The sequence below is a fragment of the Choloepus didactylus genome, chromosome 10 (assembly GCF_015220235.1).
Source record: "Choloepus didactylus isolate mChoDid1 chromosome 10, mChoDid1.pri, whole genome shotgun sequence".
NCBI lineage: Eukaryota > Metazoa > Chordata > Mammalia > Pilosa > Megalonychidae > Choloepus > Choloepus didactylus.
The window spans coordinates 84,889,416-84,913,417 of NC_051316.1; the positions used below are offsets into that span (position 1 = coordinate 84,889,416).

General features: G+C 51.4%; 1 protein-coding gene across 2 annotated transcripts in view; it reads right to left on the bottom strand.

Annotated features, from left to right (window-relative positions):
• Positions 1-4,683: 4,683 nt before the first annotated feature.
• The window catches only part of TLN1 (talin 1), a 31,491-nt gene continuing 12,172 nt past the window's right edge, over positions 4,684-24,002 (bottom strand). For both annotated transcript variants that reach the window (XM_037851316.1, XM_037851318.1), the window contains exons 15-57: positions 23,867-23,975; positions 23,427-23,635; positions 23,181-23,279; positions 21,981-22,148; positions 21,498-21,792; positions 20,721-20,887; positions 19,961-20,089; positions 19,675-19,791; positions 19,471-19,584; positions 19,140-19,274; positions 18,848-18,976; positions 18,568-18,670; positions 18,202-18,410; positions 17,671-17,790; positions 17,261-17,458; positions 16,918-17,057; positions 16,637-16,730; positions 16,455-16,544; positions 16,217-16,339; positions 14,907-15,050; positions 14,268-14,429; positions 13,898-14,038; positions 13,623-13,804; positions 13,293-13,425; positions 12,830-12,931; positions 12,571-12,741; positions 12,321-12,470; positions 12,121-12,222; positions 11,922-12,041; positions 11,062-11,208; positions 10,724-10,890; positions 10,444-10,627; positions 10,228-10,353; positions 10,011-10,127; positions 7,537-7,722; positions 7,300-7,407; positions 6,705-6,810; positions 6,380-6,504; positions 6,144-6,269; positions 5,955-6,017; positions 5,662-5,844; positions 5,381-5,509; positions 4,684-5,256 (exon numbers count right to left, since the gene is read on the bottom strand). In XM_037851316.1, the coding sequence (XP_037707244.1) occupies positions 5,131-5,256; positions 5,381-5,509; positions 5,662-5,844; positions 5,955-6,017; positions 6,144-6,269; positions 6,380-6,504; positions 6,705-6,810; positions 7,300-7,407; positions 7,537-7,722; positions 10,011-10,127; positions 10,228-10,353; positions 10,444-10,627; positions 10,724-10,890; positions 11,062-11,208; positions 11,922-12,041; positions 12,121-12,222; positions 12,321-12,470; positions 12,571-12,741; positions 12,830-12,931; positions 13,293-13,425; positions 13,623-13,804; positions 13,898-14,038; positions 14,268-14,429; positions 14,907-15,050; positions 16,217-16,339; positions 16,455-16,544; positions 16,637-16,730; positions 16,918-17,057; positions 17,261-17,458; positions 17,671-17,790; positions 18,202-18,410; positions 18,568-18,670; positions 18,848-18,976; positions 19,140-19,274; positions 19,471-19,584; positions 19,675-19,791; positions 19,961-20,089; positions 20,721-20,887; positions 21,498-21,792; positions 21,981-22,148; positions 23,181-23,279; positions 23,427-23,635; positions 23,867-23,975 (6,048 nt within the window). In that variant the 3' untranslated portion in view covers positions 4,684-5,130. The remainder of the gene's footprint in view (positions 5,257-5,380; positions 5,510-5,661; positions 5,845-5,954; positions 6,018-6,143; positions 6,270-6,379; positions 6,505-6,704; positions 6,811-7,299; positions 7,408-7,536; positions 7,723-10,010; positions 10,128-10,227; positions 10,354-10,443; positions 10,628-10,723; positions 10,891-11,061; positions 11,209-11,921; positions 12,042-12,120; positions 12,223-12,320; positions 12,471-12,570; positions 12,742-12,829; positions 12,932-13,292; positions 13,426-13,622; positions 13,805-13,897; positions 14,039-14,267; positions 14,430-14,906; positions 15,051-16,216; positions 16,340-16,454; positions 16,545-16,636; positions 16,731-16,917; positions 17,058-17,260; positions 17,459-17,670; positions 17,791-18,201; positions 18,411-18,567; positions 18,671-18,847; positions 18,977-19,139; positions 19,275-19,470; positions 19,585-19,674; positions 19,792-19,960; positions 20,090-20,720; positions 20,888-21,497; positions 21,793-21,980; positions 22,149-23,180; positions 23,280-23,426; positions 23,636-23,866; positions 23,976-24,002) is intronic.

The window sequence follows — 24,002 nt, forward strand, 5'->3', positions numbered from 1 at the left end:
CTGCCCTTAATTTAGAAGTTTCCTGTAAATCCCCCCGGATTAAATGTCTCTTGGGAGGCGGAGCTCCTCTGCGGTTCGAGTGCCTCAGTTTACCATGAGTTCCAGGGTTTGCGTTACCGACGGGTGGAACTAGCGGAGAATCTTACCAGGGACTTGGGGAAACTGAGGCAGGAGGGGATTCCAGAACTGAGCGCCGCCTGGCTGGCCCGGCTTGCTGCCCCCGAGGGCGGCCCTGACCTCTCTTCCCCTCGCTTCCCTTTCAGCCCCCGCCTCTGGAGCCGGGGCCCCTTCTCTACCGCCCCGCGGCTCGGGACCCAGCTCCACGCCCCGCTTGCCCCGCCCCCCAAGTGCCCCGCATATTTTCCACGCGGCTAGGGCCCGGCAGGACATCGCGCGCTCCCCGCCCGGCTGCCCTCCCCAGACGCGTCCCTCTGCTCCCTCCTTGCCCCCTTCCCAGCTCCATCGGCCCGACCTCTTTCCTCCGCCCCCCGCCTCCCCCTCTCCTTTCTCCCCCGCGCCTTCCCTTCTCCTCCCTTCAACCCGCGGACTCCCCTCTCTTCCCCTGTGGGCCAACTTTACGCCAAAATTTCTTTTCTGCCCTTTTTTGGGATGTTTCCCCGTGGGAAGGCGGGGCCGAGCTGGGGCGGGGAAGGAAGGGGCGAGGGGACGAATTCTTGGGCTGCTGGGGGCCTGGAGCAGAGGCAAGAAACAGCCCCTGGAGCCGGGTCCTGGGGCTCCGGGAATCTGAGGCGCGGGGCTGTTTGCTTCCTCGGGGTGGAGTGGGGGCCGAGGAAGTGGAGAGCCGCCCGGGTGGCGGGGGAGGGGAGAGGCGGCGGAGGAAGCGGGGTGGGAGCGGCTCGCCTCTCGCCGCAGCAGCAGCAGGAGGAGCGGGAGTGGGAGGCCTGAACTTTACCGGCGGGGGTGGGAACCGTGGGAATCTAGGGCCGGGGTGAGGTGCGGAGGGGAGGGGCGCGAAAATGTATCCAGATCTGCAGCTCTGTCTGCCTGCTAGACCTGGGGCAGTCCCCTACCTTGCCAGTGTTCACCCCGACCTGACCTTCCCGTGTTCCCCAAATGCCATGAAGAAAACCCACTCCACCCCACCCAGTAGCCCACGCTAGACCCCTGGGTGCCATGAAGCGCTCGCTAACTTCCCACAGCCAGCTCATCCTGTGGATTCCACCTCCTAGAAATCAGATTCTTCCCGGAAGTCTGCTCTGGGGCTGCCTGGGGCAGCTCCTTAAAGTATCTTCTCTAGGGCTGTGGTGGTCTTGTATGATTATCTGACCCATTCGTTCATTTTGTCTCTCCACACTGCTGCCAGAGAACTTCTTTAAAGTTGATGCAAATAGGATCTAAAATCCTCCAGAAGCCCTCCTTACTTCCTCCCCCCTTTGTGGATAAAAATCCACATTTCTTAATATGGTATAGCAGGCCCTTTGTTTTGGTCCCTCCCTACCTCTCTAGCCTGGTCTCCTTTCACTCCCAACCTCACCACTAATACCCAGACTTGTCCTTCATGCTGCATTCATACTGAGCTATGCAGGAGCTGGAAATAGCCATATAGGCAATCTTTTCTTAAAGCTTCCGCATTTTACACACTCTGTTCCCTCTTCCTAAAATGCCCTTTCTCCAGGCTGATTCCAGGTGGCCTTTAAGACTCAGATCAAGTGTCAGCTTTTCTGGGAAGCCTTCCCTGGCCACCCTCTCTCCCACCTCCTCCACCAGATAGGTGCATGTACCTATTATTCTCGTCATAGTCCCATGCCATGACTGTGCTTGTACCTGTCTGTCTCCTCCACTGGTCTGTGAGTCCTTGAGAGCAGGTACAGTCATTTTCAGTCCTGAATCCCCAACACCCAGCAAGCACCAAGCCTAGAGCTGGCACTTGGTAAATGTTTGCCAATGAATGGTGAGTCTTTTTATGTACCAGGCTCTGGTATACAAAGATAACTAATGGTGTGGCTCTTGAGGAGCTCCTGGTCTAGTGCAGCGATTCTCAAACTCTTTGGTCTTAGAACCTCTTTATAAATTTAGAAACTATTGGAGACCCCAAAGAGCTTTTGTCAAGGTGGGTTATATCTATCAATATTGAACATGTTAAAAAAGGAAACTGAGAAAATTTAAAAATGTTTACTAATTCATTAAAAATAAAAGTAAAACCATTATGCATTGAGATTAGCATAAATAACATTTTTATGAATAATAACTATATTTTCCCAAAAAGAGTGAGAGGAAGGGCAATTATTTTACATTTTTGCTAATTTCTTTAATGTTTTACTTAATGGAGGACGGCTGGATTCTGAAAATCTGTGTGCATTCAATCTCTTGCTATATGCTGGTTTGGTTGAAGTATATAAAGAAATTCTGGGTTTACATGGGTAAGCAGTTGGAAACAGAGGATTATTTTTATAACCTTTGCAGATAATTGCAGACATTCTTCTCTGGTGCTACACCAAAATTTGACAAGTGGTAGTTTCTTAAGGATTAGTTGCAATGCACTATGTTACGTTAAAGTCCACTGGGCTGTCTTGCACTTTGGATCTTTCATCCATGCAAAGTTTTGTAACAGCATACATTGGTCATTTGGAAAATATTGAGTTATGCACATCTTCCAAAAGTTGACACATTTCATTGTATATCATCCAAAAAAACCTCATTCTCTAGTGTCACCATGGGTTTCATCAGAAAAGTTTTGGGAATCTGTCAATCTCACAGTGGCAAATACAAGTTTTCCAAATTAAGATTTCTGTTTGAAAGCTCAAATTGTGTCATTGGCAACAAATACTGTTAGTTTTTTCCCCCCCTGAAGTGACAGATACATTTTTTCCTTTTTTGAGAAAAGGTCGACCAGATACTCGAGTCTGAATCACACTGTGTCTGTCATTCTTTCAAGGAAAAATGGTGTTTCATAAAAAAGGCAGCCAGTGCAGCTCAGAACTCAAAGAACAGTGTCAGTGCTTTTCCTGGAGACACCATCTCACCTTGGAATGCAGCAGAAGTGCTTATTGGTACCTCCTATTTCAATCACACAGAATGCTGAAAAGAGTCTATGATCAAGATTTCATAAAATTAGTAAGTTTTTACTGCTTCATCAAGGACATTCCCAAGTGAAGCTGGCATTTATTTTTTAAATTGCTAATGCATGGCAGTGAAGAATACAATGACTATTAGTACAATTTGGTGACACTGCCTTGATTTGTGTTAAGGCAGTTTTACCTACCATTAGTATTAGTCTTATTAGGAAAATAAGTTTGAACTTATGGGCCCCTGAAAGGATCTTGGAGCCCCCCAGTGGTCTGATGGCTACATCTGGAGAACTGGTGGTCTAATGGGTGTCTTCCCTTTCCCCAAAAGGCTCCCCGAGGCATCACTAGCAAGAGCTGTCCTCCTGAGAACATAGCAAGGAAGAGGTAGCAGGAGTAGGCAGCTGTCCTGTACACACAGCTGAAACAGTGTAGACTGAGACTGGACTACCACTTGCCGGGGAGGTTGTAAAAGGGATTTGATCTCCAAGGTCCGCAACTCATGATGCTGTATTGAACATGAGGTCAGGGGCCCACAGCAGTAGGTTCTGGAGTTGCCAGTCTTCTGCGTCAGAGAAGTGATAATACATCTTTTTCCAGTGCTTAGCAAAGGCAAGGCTTAGTAAATATTGAATGAATGAATCATTGGTGACAGGAGTGATAGTGGAAGGTGGCACCTTCCCTAATGGGCTGTCCTGGGAGGACAAAGTAGTTTCGTTTACTTTAAATTTACTCCAATGGTGCAGAGGTAGGAGGTGTCAGGGTTTCAAGGAGGCAAGGGAAAGGTGCCCAGAGAAGTAGCAGAGGGGAAGTGTTTGTCTTCTATTTGGAAGGAGAAGCAAGGAAATAACATACGGGCAGCAGGGTTGGCCAAAGAATCACGTGTGAAAACAGGAGAGGACCTCAAGACTGCCAGACAGTTCAGGCCACTGTGGGCAGGTGGGGAGTGGGGAGTGAATGTGGAAGTGGAAGCACTCAGCCTCCCCTCTACTGAGCCTCCAGATCAGCAGGACAGGTGGAACACGGCTACCAGCACCTGCCTGGTCTCTAGGGGAGCTCTACCTCCTGGCAGAGCTTACATCTGGAACCAGCTCTTCTGTTCTTTTCCTTCTAGTGCTGTTCTAGGTAAGAGTAGCCACAAGGCTTGGGAGGGCTTTGGAGTGGCCCACCTCAGTCACCAGTAGTACCTACCTGAGACAGCCTAACAGTTGCTTGCTAGCTTCCTCAACCAAATTTGTGACCATAGTACTCTCTGGCTCAGTCACTTTTATCTTATAGGCTTATTATTTATTTATTTTTTTAGCAAAGCTGCTTTTGCAGATTTGAATCTGTCCAGGCACTGGATTTGTTCACATACTCTGAGTAGTTACGAATGTCCCTGGTATCCACAAAGAGCAGTGGCAGCTGCTGTCCCAGCAACAGAAGAATGACACCTGGAGAGGCTCAGGCACTGGCCAGTGAGCTAGGGGACTACAGGAGAATGACTTCTTGGGGACAGCTTTCTGACTAGGAGGACTTCAGGGATCAGATGCAAGGAGGAGGAAGGGGCATCAGGGGGCAGATGGTCCCCCACAGGCTGGGGGACAGAACTCAATCCCACATTCTCCCCCACTCCCTTGGGGTGAATTTCCCATTTTCTCATGAAGGCAAGCAGAGGTTGCAGGCAGAATCACCTTTATTGGAGCATGACCTGTTTGGGGCTTAACAACCCTACAGCCCTCATAGGTAGTTGAGGGTGGAAATAGATAGTATCAAAAGAGGATGAGTCGAGCTTAGGCTGTGGGGATTGGCTGGAAGCCACTGGCAGGGTGGAGCAGGCCGGAGCCCTGGCAGGTTCAGATTGAGGTACAGCAGCGTTAATAATACTCTTGGAGCGTTAATACTCTGGGGAGGGGAGGCACTGAGGGCCCTAGGACATGAAGGCACTTGGAGTCGGGGAGGGGACAGGGGATGTGCAGTGGGACTGGGCAGGGCCAGGCCCAGGGTTTGGCAGGCACTTTGGGGAGTGCTGGGGTTGGGCAGGTTGGGCCCTGATAGCCCAGAAGGCTTTGGTAGTGGCAGGCACAGTCTCTGAGCTGGGTCTGCATTAAATAGAAGCGGTTCCCTAGTGCTCATCTCGAAGCTCTGAAGGCAGGAACTTGTACTGTTGCTGCCGGATCTGAGCCAGCTTCTTCCGGGCCTCTTCCAGCTCTCGTTCCTTCCGAAGCATCTCTTCCTGTGCTGCAATGATCTGAGGGTCGGACAGCAGAGATTTAGTGAGTTTGTGAGTCAGGGTTATTGGGTAGTTGGGACCAGCACAGGCCATGTGACTGCCCTCCTGAGCCTCCCTCTGAGGGTCTGAGGCAGAAGCTCACCTGGGCAATGCCCCCAACCATCTTCTCCTTCACCACCACTGTCTCATTCTCCTGGTCTTCAAAGGCTGCAGCCTTCTGTGCTGCTTTCACCAGGTTATCTGATGCTCGCTTCACTGCATTGCCAGCAGCCTGGGCAGAGAGAAGGCAGCATGACGTTGAGAACTCAGATAGAGTCCCAGGGGGAGAGGGTCCTCAACCCCTTCATAGAAAAGCAGGTCTTGGGGGTGACAGTGTAAAGCAGTACAGCCCAGGGTACAATGGGATGGGTCAGGGTTCCTCACTTGAAGCCGTTTCATTGCCTCGGAGTCCTGGTCAGCCTTGACCTTGCAGGCCACAAGGAGCTGGGCTGTAGAGGCCGCCACCTGCTTGGCTGATGAGATGAGCTTCTCCTGGCTGGCGTGGCCTTGTACAGCTGCATTGGCTGCCTCACACAGATTGTTGGTGGCTGCAGCCACCATCCGGGCCTAAAGCAGAGGGATTGAGATTAAAATATGCTTCTTGCCTGGAACATCCCCTCTCCAGCCCTCCCCAGTCTCTCAAGTTCACAGAGGCCTAATGGGCATTGAACACTCACAGCAGAAATGAGGCCCTGGGACCACTGCCCATCATCCAGGGCATTGGCTGGGATGGCGCCCACCTGTGGAGGAAGAGGAGGAAAGCCTGTTTAGACCTCCTTACTAGAAGCCTCTTGGGCTATGGATGTGGGTTGTGGACAGCAAAATTGCTGCCTTGTCCTCTTCTTGCTGGGTATTTAAGTACTTACCTTCCCTTGAGCCACCAGTTCTCTCTGGGCAGCTGATGCCGCCTTCACTAGGGCACTGGTGGCTGCTGCAATGGACTTGGCAGCTTCCAGTATTTGCTCCTCAAAGTTCAAGGACTCATCTGCCTCCTGCAATGAAGCGTCAAAGATGGTAGAGAGATGCAAAGTTGGAGAAGGGGGCTGGAAGTGGGGACATTCTGCCATTATGAGAGCAGGGAAGAGGGAGGAGCAGGACTAACCTTGGGTTTGGCGCGGGGCTTGAGTTGCTCCAGCTTTTTGGCAGCAGCCTCAATGGCGGCTGCAGCTCCCAGGAGCTCATTCTCAGCAATAACTGTGGGGTCTTCTGGGTCCACCCATTCTGTTCCTGGTGGGAGGAAAGGAGAAGGAAGGGGCTAAGGCAGAGCAGGGAAGACAGGAGCACTGGGCAAGCAAGGCTAGTATCACCAAACTTCTGGCACCTGTGGGGACTATGGGCTGAGGTTAGCTCAAAGCAGTTCTACAAGGAAGCAGAAATCTACCATGACAAGGGTTTCCCTTCCCTCCCTGAACCTGGGCACCACTCACCCTTCATGGCCTCGGCAGCCTGTATGAGCTCAGTGACTGAACCAGCCACACGCTTTGAGTGTCCTGTCAACTGCTGCTTCAGTTCTGGGCTTGGCTTCTGCAAGGTCTGGGGAAAGGGTAGGGGAAGAACATCAGATCCTGGGTTCTACTCTGATCTGTGAAACAAGGCAGGCCAAGGCCCCATGATCCCCCGCCTCAGGCCACACCACACCAAACACCACACTGCCTAGCTATACACACTCCGTGTATCACACTGCACACACAGTGAACATAGTGGGGTTGTACCTCACTCACCGGCTGACAAGCAGCAAGGAGAATGATGAAATGAAGAGAAAGAAGAGATGATGAAAGTAGACAAAGTGGGGGTCAGGTGGAGAAGAAGAGATAAAAAGAAAGGAACAGGTAAGTAGTGAACAAAAGATAAGAATGATGGGGCCCCAGTGAAAGGGAGATTTGGAAACAACAGATTTGAGAAATAAGCTGGTGGGATGGGGAGGAGATTGAACAAAAAATTAGAGAGCTGGGTCTGATGCTTGCAGGAAGAGGATTATGCATTCAGGGAGGCTGGGATGGAGTAAGTGAGACCCTCTCTTACCAGTAGCACGTGGTCCAGCAGTTCTAGGTAGCCATTGGCACATTCCCGGCCATAGCGCAGGGCTCGAAGCCGCATATCAGGAGCCACATCTGGGTGGTAAGCTGCTTCCTGTCCCCCAGAATAGTATGCTAGTTTTAGGATCCCAAAGAGTTCCAGACCCCCACACTTCTGCAGTTTCTCCCTCACTGGGTTCTGCACCAAGGCTGCCACTACCCAGAGAAGCTCTAGGATTTCTACCTTGCAGGCTCGAAGCATATCTGCAATAGCACGACGGCTCAAATTAGCTGTAGCAATGACATCTTCTTGGCGACAAGAATTGCCAGCAGCAACAGCTTTGGCCGTTGCCATGGTGATACCCTTGGTCATTCGGATGAAATCTTCTGGGGTAGAGGTCTTGGCAGGTGGCTCTGGGGAACAGAAAACCTGTTGGGGCAGAACAAGAAGAAAGATTTTACAGTGATTGGGGCTGTAAGATAATGCAATGCTCTGTGCATGTGCAATCTGGTTTGTGTATGCCTTCATTCAACAAGCATGAACTTATTGTAGGTCAAGTCCTTGGAGAAGTCCACACATTCACAGCTAATAAAACAGAAGGCAGTTGTTCATCATTTCCAACTGAAGTGACTGGGGAGAGTTTGTTTCAAATAAAAGTAATATATTTTGAGCTAGGTTTTCATTTCTAAAATATTGAGAAGTCTTAAAGGAGTGAGTGGCAGAGGTGGGCTGAGGAGGACTTGGGTCTTAGGAGATACAGATAACAGAAAAGCATTTTAGGTAAATGGAGGGGCACAAATAACCAGGATGTCAAAGTGGGAAAGTATCAAGGAATGTTCCACAATATAGGAATGGTGGAGAAAAGGTTCTTGGGGTCTTGAATATCAGACTGAGGATTGGAATCTTACATAAACTTTAGTTATAAAAAATTTTGATGTATGTGTTTATTCAGTAAGTGTTTACTAAAGATCAGCCAGATGGTAAATACTGTGCAATATTCTGGGAATGCAGGGGGAACAAGATGGACAAGGTCTCAGTTCTCATGGAGCTTCCATTCTAGTTATGGATGCAGGCAATAAGTAAGTAAACAAAAAAGCAGAAAAATTAAAGAGTGTGATTTGGGTTGTGATGCTGTGATGAGAAAAAAGGAGGGCTCTACTTCAGATAGGTGGTCAGGCAAGGCCTCTCTGAGGAGGTGACATTTAGCCTGAAGCCTGAAGGACTAGAAGGAACCAGATGTTCAAAAGGCTGGAGCAAAGGGCCCGGCAGTGGGCAAGAACTTGACAAGTTCTTGTAACTGACAGAAGTTCAGTGTGACTGGGGCACAGAAAGGGAGAAGAGTGGGATGAGATGAGATTGGAGGAGTAGGGTAGGGGCCAAGGGGCCTTGTAGGTCATGGTAAGCTATAGCTTACTATAGTATATAGTATACAGGTATAACTATAGCTGCAAGGGGACAGTCACTAAAGGGTTTATGCAGTGAAGTGACATAACCTAATTTATATTTTAAAAAGATAATTCTGGCTACTGTGTAGAGAGAATGGATTAGAGGGGGCGAGAGTGGAAGCAGGGACATGAGGTAGGAGGCTGTTACATATGTCAGATAAGGCATGGTGATGACTTGGACAAGGTGGTGGTGGTGGAGATGTGAAAAGAGGAAATGGAATCTATCTTGGAGGGAGTATTAAGACTTGCTGATGGGCTTAGAGGTTGGGAATGAGAGAAAGGTGGCAGTTTAAGAAGTTAAAACTTGGTTTCTGGCTTTAGGAACTGAGTTACTGAAAGGTACCATTTACTGAGATGGGGAAGACTAGGGAAGGGGCCAGGTTTGGAAGCAGAAAGTTAGAGCTCCAATTTGGGATGGAACCAGAATGTCAGAAAGATGAATTTAGAAATTAGAAATGTAAGGAGGAGAAATAAGAGTAGTAGAGATCAAAGGCAGGCAGACCAGGTAGAAAACTGGTATGACAGTCAAAGCAAGAGAGAGCTACTGAAAGTCTGAAATAGAGTGCTAACAGGGGTCTGGAGAGGAGGCATGAATGGCAAAGAGAATGGAGAAGGGTGGTTGAAAGGACCTGACAACTGCCTGGATGGTAAATCAGTGAAGTCAAAGATGACCGAGGTGAATCTTCAGGGCTGGGAGATCGTTACACCATTCATAGGAAGTGATACATCAGGAAGAAAAACTGGTTTGGAGGCAATGCCTAAAGGTGAAGATATGAAACAGATAGAACTGGAAGGCAACTTCTTGAAAGAATAGAAGAAGATTATTCTGGGAAGGCCTCTATGTTTAGAAGGGATAGAAGGTAGATGGGGTAAATATGATTCAGTGAGAACCACAGAAGATGTTAGAGAAGCAAGAGAAAAACCAGTGCCAAGGGAGGCAAAGGAAGAAAGCATTTTAAAGAGAGGCTTGTTGACAGAGTCAAATGCTTTGGAAATGTTTGAAGAGGAAAAAGACAAAGAAGAGGCCACTGAATATGGCAACTTAGGAGGCTGTTGGTGACTCTGGAGAAAGTGGGAGTGGTGGCGACAGACACAGGCTGTAAATGCTTAGGAGTAAATAGGTGAGGACCTGAGGGACATGAGCGTGGCTCACTTAAGAAGTCTGGCGATGAACAAGAAGAACGTGTGGCTGTTTACATTTCTGTGAATACATGTGAAATACAGGTTCACAATCTATCTGACCCAAGGCCCTGATGCCCCAGACTCCCTCACCGCCAGTTCCTGCCGTATGTGTTCTGTGGTTGCTTCCAAGGCCCGTGTGCCTTTGGTGGCCTCATCTTCCACAGCTTTCACTGTCTTTAGCAATGATGTCACATTGGTCACCATCACCTGGGGGCATCAGAGGAGCAGGGGAGGGAATTGTTTTAAGGAGCAGGAGGAAGCACATTAATCCCCTCCCTCTCCTGATGTTGCTCTCATTTTTTCCCACCTTGGCAGAGTTCTTGAGCTGCCACACAGCAGGGTCATCCCCAACTTTGCCAGCTGCAGCCTTTGTGGCACTGATGAGGTCTCCCAGGGCCTTGGCCACATCTTTCACTGCATTGATCAGCACCACCTGTGTGGGAGAGTGGACGCTCTGGTCTGTGGGAGGAGAAAGGGGAACAGAAAGTTGTTCTGACCAGAATTGGGGGTGTCAGGTGAATACCTGGGTCTCAGGGTCCTCGGCTCCCAGGCTGGCTGCACCCAGCTTGACCACATCAGCGAGGCGAGTGATGGTGGCCACAGAGGACTGGGCAGCCTGAGCCAACTTCTCCTGGCTCCCAGCTGCATTCTGCACCAGGACCTTGGTATCCTCCACCAGCACCTTTGCAGTCTTCAGGATGCCCTCCCTGAGGGATGGCCCAAACCAGTCAGTCCTCCTCAGTTCTCCCCCAGGCAGGCCCCATACCCCAACCTGCCTCCCTGGGGCCCAGTTCCCTCCTCACCGGTGGTCAGCAAAAGTTTCAGCCCCCTCACGATTGAGTGTGCCAGCTGTAGCAAACATGATGGTGGTGTCCAGGTCAGCGATGATACCAGACACCGCACTGGCAGCAGTGATACAGGCCTGGGTGCCGCGATTCCCAGCCTGGAGCGCAGCCAGGACATGGGAGACCTGGTGTGGAGAAAGGCACAGGGTGACTGTGGTAGGTGCCAGGTGAAGGGGAGAGCTCACCCATGCCTAGGAGAAGGGACAAGGGTAGAGGGCTGGAAGGTGGAAGGAGGGTGGGAAAGGCTGCAGGGTTGGGGAACCAGCCCCACAGTCCCCAGGGGTGAGCACGGGCACCTTCTCAGAGACCCTCCGGGCACACTCTATGAGCTCCTTCTTGGTGTAGGCATCGCTGGGGCTGCACTGCAGGGCGCCTGCCTTGGTGACCAGAGCAGCACAGCCATGCCCCAGCTCCTGCACCCGGTGCTTGATGTGGGCACCTATCTGTGAGCACATGGAAGAGAGATGGATTTTATAAGGGGCCCTCAGGGCACCTCCATTGTGCTGAGTTGTGTTATGGAGGAGTCACTAAGGACACAGAAAAAACATGTGTCGCAGACTGAAGGAGTTGAGAGAAAAAGTTTCCAGCATGTGGACTCGACCTGTTTCCAATCCTTTTGGCAGGAGGTCACCTCCTACATGTGGAAAATAGCAGCAGTGGACACCAACAGATGAGGATTGTGTTAAGCACAGTGGGGAGGAGGGAGAGAAGCACTTTGTGCCAGTATGTATGAATCAGAGAGCCAGGGATTATAATTTGGCCTGATCAGGGTTGGAGAGAGGAGGATTTTGGGGGTGGGGATTAGGTGTGTCGGATTAAGATCTAATTACTTGCTTTCTTGGAAAGCCAGGAGCTTAAGGAAGGAAGCACTTCATGGGTTTGCAAAAAGGAAGATATAAGGAGCAGAGAAGCAGCTGTAGGCCCAGAAGTGAGTCAGCAGAGTCAACAGAGGCAGAATAGGGGAACCTCAAGAGTCTGAGCCATCTCTTAGCCCTGAGACCCCAAAGAACTGTGGTCACTCCTTAATGGAGTGGCTCTGAGAGTGTGTTCTCCTTTCTATGAAGAGTGAGAGTGGGGCAGCCCAGGAGGCTGGCCTGAGGGGAATAAAGGGCATGCCATTGACATTTCCCATGAGGGGTTGGGAGGCCGAGTTTACCTCTTCATTTTCAGCAGCCACAGCTGCAGGCTTGGCCTCTAAGGCCAGACGGCCATAGTCACTGGTAAGCTGGTTAGCGAGAGGGCCCAGCTCCTCGGGGCTGGTGTTTGACTTGGTTACCTGTTGATAATGGAACAAGGGAGGTTATGTTCAAACTTAGCTCTCCAAAGGCAGTCCTTTTGTACTCTCCCAAACTCACCATCTCCTGAACGGTGACTGCAATGGCCTTGGCTGTCCGCACCATAGTTGTCTGGTAATCCACGAAGGAACCTTCTGGTTCACCCATTGGTCCTTCATCTAGCTGAGGGGTGAGGGTATGAGGAAGGGGAAAGAGTGTCAGGGTCTGTGCCACTGTGCTGAGGGTGGCCTCAGTGCCCACAGGCACCCCAAGACTCTAACCTGGTTGATGGCCTGGGTGATCGAGTCTACCATGCCACCGACGACCCCAGCAGCACTGGCTGCCTCGTTGAGGGTTGTTGTCAGGTCCTCCACAGCCTCTGTCATCATCTGCACAGCCTCCTCTAGGGCTTCCTGGGTGTGAGCTGCTTGCTGTGGGGGCATGAGTGAGTGAGTGGAAGGGGCCCTGCTGTTCTTGCCTCTCTGACCTCTTTCTAGAAGTAGCCTCTCCCTCCCTCCCAGCCCCCAATACCTTGGGGTTGCCCCCTGCCTCCTTGGCTGTATACAGCAGCTGCAGGGCAGACTCTGCCAAAGTTTTAGTCTGATCCAGGAGTGCCATCTGCTGTGGGTGGCTCAGGGTCTTGGAGGCAGCACCCACCGCAGCCAGGGTGAGTGGCTCAAAGTACTGGGCCATCTGGGATACCTGAGACAAGGGGCCAGGATGAGTCAGTCAGGCCAGGTACTCTCCCTCACATTACCTCCCAGTGTGTCCCACCTGTCCTCCCAGGTACCTTGTGCCCAAGCTGGGAGGCTTCAGCCCGGGCAGCACTGGCCAGAGGCTCGATAAGATGGGAGATCTCCTGCACTGCAGTGAGCATCTGAGTATGTAAGGCCTGGGAAGGAAGCAGATGTCAGCAGTGATTCTGACCTGGAATAGGGCCCACTGGCTGTGCAGAACCCTGTTCTTCCCTCATACCTGATTAAATAAACCACCGTGGTTAACAGTACAGTTAGAAAAATGTGCTGCCATCAATTGCAACAAATGTTCCACACCAATGCAAGGTGTTGGTGGGGTGGTATACGGGGATCCTGTATTGTATGCTTGCTTGCTTTGTAAACCCACAATTTTTCTAACCCACCTTAGCATGCTCTGTCCCTTCCAAATCCTTATGAGTTCACTCTGTCCCCCATCTTCCTCAAATCTGACATCTCTCTCACCAGACACAACCTTTCATATAACCCCTTCCCCCTCACCTCTTGAGAAATTCCCTCACGGGGAGCAAGCTGCTGGCTGACTGCAGCAAGGGAAGCCTGGTCGAGGTCCCGTAGACAGCTGTTCAGAGCTGCAATGGCTGCCTCACACTCCAGCTGCCCTGGAGCATTGTCCCTGCAGACACATCATAGGCTCCAACACCAAGATGCCTCCTCTTAAAACAAGGTTAGCCTATCTCCCCACTGTATCCCCCAACTTGTGGACAACAGGTGTCCTCCAACACTTCCCATGTCACTGCATCTAAGTGGCCAGCCCCTCCACTCTGCTACAATGTATGTCCCTCAATTAACCAGTACTCCACCCTTCAGTACCTCATGCTTGTAATAAGCTTCTTGATGGAGTCTGAGACAGTGCGGGAGTGGCCAGCCAGCACCGACCAGCGCGGGGGATCCCGGGGATTGACTGCTAGGGCCCGGGCTGTCTGGATTAGCCCCCCAGCACTCTCCAACATTGTCTTGGCAGAGACAACAATGGGCTCCATGGCAGACCGGCCCTGGGAAGAGGGGAGGCAGGGAGTAAGTCTCAAGATTGAGGTGGAAATGAGATCATAAGCTGGCCTATGAGTTCTCCTTTAGCATTGCCTCACCTCAGGGCTGATCTGGGCAGGAATGCTGGAGAACTCAGGGTTGGATGCAAAGGCACTCAGATTGTCCACTGCCTCCAGCAGAGGGGCTGTTGCTGCCCGGCACTGGGCCCGGTTCTCTTCTGTGAAGGCCCCGTCTAGTGCCTGAAGTGGGAGTGACCAAGAGGCCCTCAGACTGCTGCATGGGAGGTGAAGCCCAAGTCTCCCTCCCAGGGCTTCCAGAGATTTAGGGAGAGGTTGGGAATGGTCAATATGATAGGAAAGGGCTTGGGCTCAGGCAGATGGGATTTGGTAGGTCTCAGGGAATAACTGGGGGCCCAGGGGAGAAAAGATTGACACGACAGGGAGATGCTGGCAAATCAGACACTGGAACCTTGATGGTCTTGACAAGATTCGCTGTGCTGTTGGCCACCTCCTTGGCTGATTGTACAAACTGGCGCTTGGCGGTGGGGTTGGCAGTACGGGCAGAAGCCAGGCGGCAGCTGTTACACAGAGCAGAGGTGTGTTTGGCCACAATGGTGGCTGCAGAGAGCACCTGAGGGGACAGACATGTAGAAAAGTCATGATGAGGGCGAGTGTATAGTCCCAAGGAAGAGCCATTTTAGGGTAGGGGGATGGAGAGGCATATCTGTGGAATTCTGATTAGGAAAGACAGAGTCACTTAAAGAGTCAAGATTTGGGGAAAGTAAGAGCCCATAGATTGAGTACGGGGGAGGGGAAGTTGAGCGACAGACACACTGATGGAGAAATCGTAATAGGGATAGTGGGAAGTTAGCTCAAACATCTACAGATGTTGTGAATTTAGCAGTAACTGAAAGAATGATGATGAGAAGCATGGAAGGAGAAGATAATGACCCAAAGAAAAGCTGTCTTGGGAAGGTTAGAGATGGGTCCCTGCCCTTCTCTCCTTCCCTGCATGCCCTGCTTCTTCTTCTTTCTCCACAGGGGTTGTTCCATCCTGGCTCAGTACCCCTTCCCAGACCTGCCCATGATACCCATTTCCTTGACTTACCTGGGCCTGGGTGCAGCCAGGCTCCCCCAAACTCTGACAGGCCATCTGAATTGCCTGGTTTGCACGGGCAAACTGTGTGGGCTCTACCAGCCCTTGCTGTCCAGCTTGGCTATTGGGATCAGAGACGCCAACCAGATATGCAGCCTGGGTAAAAAAAAAGGGGGATGGGGTGAGGAAGCCACATTTCTGGGAGAAATGCACAGTGACAATGGGAAACAAAGGGGAGTAGGGGATTTTTTTCCCCATAGGTCTAGGTGAGTGGAGGTACATTAATTAAGGAATAAACTGCAGTTACACTGTTAAAAAAAAAAAAACTCTCCTGTTTTATTTAAATGTGCTCAAACATTTCAGAAAATTAAGAAAGTGAAAAACGGAAAACGACACAATAAGTGTTTTCTTCAAACTTCTGTTTAGATAGATGTGTTTTAAGGTATAAAACATGGCTTACTATTGAGTAACAGTGAAAAGAAGTTCAAAAGCACCCCCTCCCCCCACCAGAGGCAAACCCTCTTTTAAAGACATAATTTTACAACTATGGGGTTGTTAGGCTAATTGACATTTACAGCATCTCCCACCTTCAGAGACTTGGAAAGAGGGAAGGGTATAATGGTTGCCAAGGAAACATTTTTATGACTGGAAGACATAGCATTTGATTCATACTTCAATCAACACATGGTACTTTTGCTTTTCTTCTTTATGCTTTTCCAGAAATAAGTAAAAAATAAACAGAGGTTTTAAAACTCAAGATCTATAGAGCAGGCCACCCAAGATAAGAGGGCAAAGGAAGGCACATAGCAGAGACTGAGGGAGTAGGATGGTAGAATTTTAGAGAAAAAGCAGTCTGAGATGATGAACTTTCAAGCCAATTTGTTTTGAGAATTCATATACTAAAGCAAAAATACTCTCCAATTTGATAGAAAATAGTTTTATACTTGACATTGTAGAGAAAGGCCAGGTTAAGTTAAGCGGTGACTCAATCTGAAAATCTAGTCACTGGTGCTATTTTAATGAAGTAATACTTATATGCTCATTAGTACATACTGAGAAAGTCACAACTGGAAAAGACCTAACAGTTTGCCAGGGTAATCATAACTCAAAGCACTACTATTCAGGGGTTAAAGTTGTCAGAATCATTGGTGTCCAATGATTGCTAACAGATATCTCCTCTTCAGGACGGAGAAAAAACACAGCTTTTCAGAGTTGGTTTTGCAAACAGAAACTTCTTGGTTTATCTACATGTGTGTCAGGCTGAGAGGAGGTGGGGTAGGGAAAGCAGGGGTTATTCCAGGAACCCATCTCAGGTAAACAACCTGTGCAGCTGCCTCAGTGAAGCCACAGAGCGCCTTGGAGGCTGTGGCAATGGCCTCCCCAAACTCTGGCAGGTTTCCGTTCTTGGCATTTTGGGAGATTCCAGTCATAGCCTCACCCAGCACCTGAGGAAAAGAGGGTAATCAGCAGAGTCAGATCCAGTCCTCAGAAGGGTAGAGCAGCGTTTGGTTAGTTCTATCTTCCCGCCTTCTTCCTTCCTGGGTTCCTGTGTATACTTACCTTTGAGTTCTCCATTACACTGTCCAGGCAGCCAAAGTAGGACATGTCATTGATGGGCTGGACTGGGTTCTCCAGGAGTTCCCGGACTGTCTGTGTAGAGGGAGGGAGAAGTGAGATTCAAGACACTTCCCTCACCCCCACCTTCCTCTAACTTAACCCCATTTAGCTTGCCAAGTGCCCACCTCCAATTCCCGCAGGGCATTGTCACACTCTTTCTGGCCTGGTGCCTGCTGGGTGCACATGGTAATGAGCTGGTTGATGCTGTCAGTTACCGCCCTGGGAGGACAGAAAGTTGACTGAGTGGAAGCACAGGTCATTAATCGTGAGTCCAGTACATGCAGGAATTCTTTAGCTATTTCTCTTTTGCCTGTAACTGCTCCTGAGCCAGGGACTTCTCATGAAATGCCCCCTCCCCAGTTTCTCGCCAACACTCTAAGGGCTATGATTCCCAGCTCCAACATACCGGGCAGCTGCAGCCAACTGACTCTTGAGGTTGGGGGAAGCAGGGTCAGTGGACAGGGCCTTGGCAGCCAGAAGAAGTTTGCTTGAAGACATGGAGATGCCCTTCAAGTTGGACACAACCTGGGCCCGGTCCTCCTGGCTCTGGAGAGGGTGAGAAGGTCAACACATTGTCCAATCCTTTCATATCTATCTCAAAAAGGGATCTCCTTTCCCAGACACCCAAGTACTGCCAGACACTGGGAGAGAGGAGGGAGTCAGGAGCAGGCCAGAACTCTGATCACCCAGGAGTCTCCTATCCGACCCTCGAAGGGGACCAGGCAACCAGACCCTCTGACTCTTCATACCGGAGCCTGTCCTGCCATCTCCACGCCAGCTTCCAGGAAGGTGCTGAAGTCCTGTCCAAATCGACCTGAGGCTCGAGCCAGATCCTGAGGGGTTCCCCGAGAGGCCTGCACCAGCTCTGTGGCTGCCTGATTCAGCCCAGCAGCTGCCTCATTCAGCCGGCTCTGAGCTTCTTGAAATGTCCCAGTGCTGGGGGGAAGCTGGAGGGTCGGAGAGGAAGTCAGAAGGAGGGATAGGGATGAGATATGAAGGAGTGTTTGGTAAAGGAGGGGTGGGAGAGAGGGCACATAACCTAGGAGTATTGAGGGGATTAGTAAGGGAAGTTGGGGTCAAAGGAGAGATCTAAAGGTGGGAAGGAGAGGTATGGAGTTTTTCTACTCCTATGTTTCCCTCATACCCCCAGCGCTCTCACCGAGTCACTCAGGAGTCGTTTGCTGGCGTCTCCAACTGCTCTCAGGGCATTATCCACGTCTCGCTGGCCAGGCAGGCAGCTGACACAGCGGTTCAGGGCCTGGGTCACTGCTTTAGCTACCTGAGGCAGGAAAGGAAAAGGTGGCTGCCAAAATGGAAACAATCTGGGAGAACCCCTCCTTTGCTCACAGAGCATGGGTGAGAACCAGCTCTATGGCCTCTGAGAGGGAAAGAGGAAAGGGGGCATTGTCACGGAACAGGCTGAGGTTAGGTGGTTAAATGATACTGATCAAACTCCCCCAAACTTGGTGTTTGGCTAGGCCCAAGTGTTAGTCTAGCTGAGACACTTCAACGAAGACTGAGAAAAAGAAGGTAAAATCCAGAGAGGAGCTCTCTAGAGCAGAGCTGAGATCTACCACTCACTGTCAGAGTGATTGAGCCTTGGGGATGAAGAAAGTTTTTGCCCCGTCAGAGTGGGCCTTGCGATAGGACCTGGGGGGAGGGAGGGAGGTGGCCCCTCCTTGATGCCGACCTGGGCAAGCCGCTGCTGGCTCTCAGGGTCCCCTGGATGGGCAGCTGCCTTTTTTGCCTCCTCGATGAGGCTGCTGGCCTTGTCCAGTACATCACTGGCTGTGTCAAGCACAACGGCCTGCACTGCAGGATCTGATGTCAGGGCAGCTACGCCCCTGGCAGCCTGGGCCAGTGCCCTCAGTCCACCTGCCACTTCCCGAGCTGCAATACCTGGATTGTCAGGGAGAGAAAAGGGAAAGAAGAGAAGGAGTTATCACTGCCAGGCCCTGATCCCAGTGGTTTCCTCTGGCAGCCCCAAACCTTGCCCAGCTCCTGTTCTCCCACCTCCCACCCCATATGCCCCATTTCTGGTTCTCTGCCCACACACCTGCATAATTCTCATTGCCCTGGGCAACCTCCCCCAGGAGTTGGGCGATGGCAGAGCTCACTGCTTTGGTGCTATTGCCCAGATCCTGGGCACACTTCTCCATCTAGGAAAGAAGGGGGAAAGACTCAGGGGCTCAGCAGAAGGAGCAATTGTGGAGAACTTGAGCAGGTACCTGGGGAAAACTGGCAGTTTCACTGAAGGTTTTGGGGCACTCTGAGGCACAGCTAGGAAGGCAGATGTCAGGCTATGAGCCAGAATGAGATCTTAAGAGAATTCTTACCGTCTCCCCAGGTAAGGGTTTAAGTTTGCCATCTCGAGCTGCTGCCTTGACTTCCTGCAGGTCTCTCTCTAGGTTCTGTACCACGCTCAGTGCAGAATCCATCTCCAAAGGCCCACATGCTTCCTGAGCCTACAATGAAAGAAAGGGGATTTGGGCACATGTAGGAGATACTGCTCGGTCTCACTGATGCCTCAAATTATACGATTCTCCCTATTCCAGATTATTCTACATGGATTCCTTATCATCCCAGGACCTCACCCTCATCTTCCCCAAACAAAGCCAGCTCCCATACCTTCTGGGCAGCAGTACGGAGTTCAGCCAAAGCGGTACCAAGGTTTTTAGCACACTGACTCAGCTGCATGGCTGAGGCCTGGTCCTGAATTGTTGGCACTGAGGCCTTCGCAGCTGCCACCATCTTCCCACCTGGCTGTTGGGGAACAGGCAGGCAGATTAAGTGTACCATCCTTCCTTTGGGCTTGGGTACAGTGACTGATGATGGTTAGGACATAGTGAGCAGGAACTGGCAAACGGCTAAGGGCAAAAATTTTAATTGTGGGAGATGTAGGGGGTCTTAAAAGGGTGGGAAGGGTCTGGTCTGAGAGGCTTAGGGCAGGGTGCCTTGCCTGCAGGAAGCTCTGGCTGGCAGCAATGAGGGCTAGCTGAGCACTGGGACTGTCAGGCTGAGCTTGGCTCCCCCGGACACCCTGCACCAGCAGTGGAATCTGCTCGGCCACGGCCTGTGGGTGAAAATGTCATGAGAGCCACCTCCCCACAGGCTGGGAGAACATCTCCCTCCTCTCTCCCCCTCATGCACCCAGGAGCCTCACCTTGCAGCTCTGCACTAGGAGGGGCTGGGGGCCAGCAGAGGCCTTGGGGGCGGAGGCTGCATGTTGGGCCGCAGCAATGGTCTGCGTAGCTGAGGCTGCAGCCTGCTTAGCTGCGTGCTGTGAAGACAGAGCAGTCAGGACAAGCCCCAAGGACCCATTCCCTGGCCTATCTTGCCCAAGCTATCCCCCAAAGAAATATAACTGACTCTCTCTCCCCAAATCCCTCCCAGTTTCATTTCTCCCATAGCACTCCCACTGTTACTCCTGGTTTATTTCCCACTCTTACCTCCAGCCGCTGCACCAGCTTTTTCTTGATGGCGTTCTGCGCAGCTGCATTGGTTGCCATGCGTAGACCCTCAGCTGCCTCCCGCAGCCGCTGCTGCTGTTCCTCACTGTCGGGGTTGGCGGCTGCCCCCTAAGAAAGGTGGAAAGACAGACATTAAAACCCAGCATCCTTGTGGATCTTAAAGTTCTACGATCTCTCTAAACTCAATTTGAAATTCACTTATTCCTGAAGTAATTTCTAACTACCCCCACTGAAAGGTAATTACCCTTGAGAGGAACTACCTCTCAGGAAGGCAAATGGGAACCCCAGGGGCCTAGGATACCCTTTGGGATGCTGAAAGCCCTTCTTTAGGTGAATTGTTTATTTTCTCCCTGCTTGGGGAAGGGTGCTAGCAGTGGAGACCCCTGGACCAAATGCCTATGTGCATAAGGAAGGGACCAGGAAGGAGAGGAATCCTAGGCAGGTGGTGGCAGCAAAGTCGATAAAAGTAGGAATAAGAGACCTTGGACTTAGAGGAAGGAAAAGGAGCATGGTTGCCTGTCAGTCAAAGAGCACTCTGGGAGTCACACTGGCTGGAAGCTTGGGTCTCACCATCCCACCTGCACACAGCCTTGGGGCTCCTTTACTTCCTGAGGGCTAAGAGATTTGTTCTTTTGCATTTTCTGCTTTTTTGGGTCTCCCCCATCAAGTGAAGGTGACCACCTGTACCTCTCTACTTCCCTTCAGGGCCCGGTCTAGGGCTCTGCCCAGAAAGCAGTACCTTGGCAGCCTCCACCATCTTGGCTGTGGCATCAGCCAGGATCTTGGCAGCACTTAACAGCTTGCGTGAGTTCTCCAGATCACTCTCCCCCTCAGCATCAGCCTTGATGGCATTGACCAGGTCAGAGGTGGCCTGGGCTAGGATGCGGGCCTGTCGAACCATCTCACCTGAGAGGACAGGGCACAATCAAGTGAGGAGGCCAGAGATGCAGAGAGGGGCCAGGGGTGGGGACAAGGGTGGGGGAACACAGTGTAGATGGGGTAGACGGGTGTTTTCAGGACAGCAGAGACTGGCAAAGGTTCTCAAAGTGATTTTTCTGTTTTTGTTTTTGTTTTTTCCTGGCTTTAGGATCTTGGGGAGGAACAGATTTCCTGGTGGCCTTTTATGAGAGGGAGAACAGCCTCCACTAGGCATTTTCAGCAAACGGTCTTGAGAGGATGAGACATTCTTTGTGAAGGCTTTTGGGGGTAGAGAAGGCTTTCTCTTAATAATGCCATTTTCCATATTTTTTCTTATGTATACTTTGGTATATTCTTTAAACTTTCCAAGGAAGGCAGAGTGGGGATTCTATTCCTGCTTTACAGACCGTGAACTGGAGGTTTCAAAGACTGAGCCAATAGCCTACAGTTACACGGCTGGTGAGGTTACAGTGTGCTGGGTGTTCAGGGATGAGGTGGTTGGGTCTGCAAGGGGGAGGGTGCATAATGAGCTTGGGGAACCTCATTGGGGTTCTTCATCTTCCTTGGTGTGTGTGTGTTGGGGGGCGGGGGTCCTTACCAGCATCACCCATGGAGCTGAAGATGTTCTCAGTGACAGTAAGGATGGTGTCGGTGGCCTGGTCATAACGGCCAGCAGGCCCAGCTCCCATGGCATGGGCCCTCACATGCTGCAGCAGCTCATTCAGGGCCTGGGTGACAGCAGTGGCTGCTGCTCCCACTCCCCGCAGCAGCTGTCCATCCTCTGTGGCTGCCTGGGAGGCAGACACACAGCTCTCCACGGCTTTGGCCACTAGTCGTCCAGCCTCCACCAGCTGCTCTTGGCAAACAGGGGAACTGATTGTAGGTGCCACCACCTGTGTGCAAACTGAGTGTCAGAGATGTAGGCAAGGGAAGGAAGTCATGAGGTAGGGTGTTTGTGGGTTCACAATAGTCACTGGGAAGGGTGACAAGGCCTTGGGAACCAGGGGAGATAAATGAGAAGCTCTTGCATGTGTGGTGCTGTCACTGCTTGGCATAGGCTAGAGCAACCTCTGGAGCTCACCTTGGTGCAGGCCACCAGCTGGGAGGTGGACAGGGCACACTGTGTTGCTGCAGCGATAACCTGGGTCTGAAGCCCTGAGTCCTCTGTCCGTTGAGCCACACTCTTGGCCTTGAGGACTAAGGCAGCTGCTGCACTCGCTACTGCCTTAGCTAGTTGCATTAGCATGTCCTGTGATGAAATGGGTTAACATGATCTGAGTGCAGGTTTGGGATCCACGGACCCTTCTCAGAGGCATAAGCTGTTACATTATTCCCATCGACTCCAATCACAGGACAGTGTATGCATAAGCAACCAGAACCTACCCCAAGCCCCTGCCTGGAGTCCCCAGCAGGAAAGAACCCCCACCAAGGAACAAATCCACACCAAGAAAAATAAAGCCTACACCAAAGGGAGAAATGCACGAGGCGGATACACTCGGACAGTGATGGGGAGGGAGAGGAAGTGCTGTTCCAATGGGATGGGGAGAGGAGGTATCTCTTGGGGTCCCTCTCACCCTCACAGCTTCTTTTCTCCACTTCTTAATCTTTTATTGGAAGTAGTCATCCTGGAGTCTTAGGAACAAGTTCCTGTACCATCCTACCTGAGCCCCTTTCCCCACACCCTGCCTGAGCAATGCCTCCCCATCTCCCATCATGTTCTGTTTCCCCAGGAGGCTGGGGGAAAGGTACAGAAGCGAGTGTATGCGGCTCAGAGAGGACAAAGCTGGGAAGGCCCAGGCCAGAGGCCGTTACCGTGGGGGGTTCGGGGGGAGATTGAACCCCAGCCCCTCTGGGTGCACATATCTGCATGGGAAATCCAGGATGAAGAGTCAGCTGAGGAAATTGGCATGGGGTGGGTAAGGGGAAGAGCTAGAGGAGCAGTGTCCTCAGGGTAGGGTGGTCTTAAGGACTGGAGGGGGTTTCAAGATATTCTTAAGTTGGGGCAGGGGCTATGTAGGAGGGAAGCTAGGAAAAAGATGACAAGGTGCTAAAAAATATCAATAAATACTAAAAGTGAACTTGTAAATTGTAGTCTGGATTCAGGGGTTCTGAATTCTCACCCCTAAAAAAGAGATTAGAGGTTCCCAGTGTCATCTCCTGGAAATAGAGGTTCAGGTTGGTTCTGAGGGGTTGATTCATAGAAGCAGGGACCAGGAGCTATTTCAGGATCAGAGGTTACCTCCTAGAAGCTAGGGTTCTGGGAGTTGGGTAAGTCACCAACCTGGAAGTGGGGGTCAGTATCACTTTCCCCAATTTGCTGCAACAGCTCCCCACTGGCCTGGCCCACGTTCCCAGCTGCTTGCAGCAGGTTCTGACGGGGCTGTGGAGAGTGAACACCAGTCAGAAGCTGCCCCACCCTGCCCACATGCCCGAGGGTCCCATACTTCCACCCTGCAACTATGACATGCCCCCCTTTCCTTGGTATCGAATCCTCTCTCCACACTACCCCAAGCCCACGGCCCCTGACCTCAGCACTGGCTGGCTGGGCACTGCGCAGCAGCTCGGACACCGCCCCTGCAAGGCCTTTGGCTGCCTGCAACAGAGGCCGGCCACTGCCACCTTCATCCTCCAGCAGGGCAGCCAGCAGCTTCACCCCACGGGACATCTCCGTCAGGTTGGAGGAGATTGTGGTTACTGCACAGCCCACTGCGGTATAGTCTGTTTCTGCAGGGTCCCCTGAGGGGAGAAGGAAGATAGGTACGTGTGAGGACAGGGCAGGCTAGATGATGGGCTGGGGAAGGAGCACAGTCATAGTGTTAGTCACACACATCTGAGCGAGATGTATGCACACAGTCCCTTCCACAATGAGTCAAGCAGAGTCACAACTGGAGCCGGTCACACTCATGCTTGCACATGCTCACTCTCCCCCTGCCCCCATCACGCACACACGGGGGGCATCCAGCCTACCTGCTGTCAGGTTCACCACAGAGGCAGTACCAGCTGTGATGGCATCTACCTGGGAGTGGATCTCATGCTTTGATTCATCCATCTTGTTTTTACGCCAGGCTTTAGAGGCCTGAGAAAATGGGGAGTCAGGGTGGGG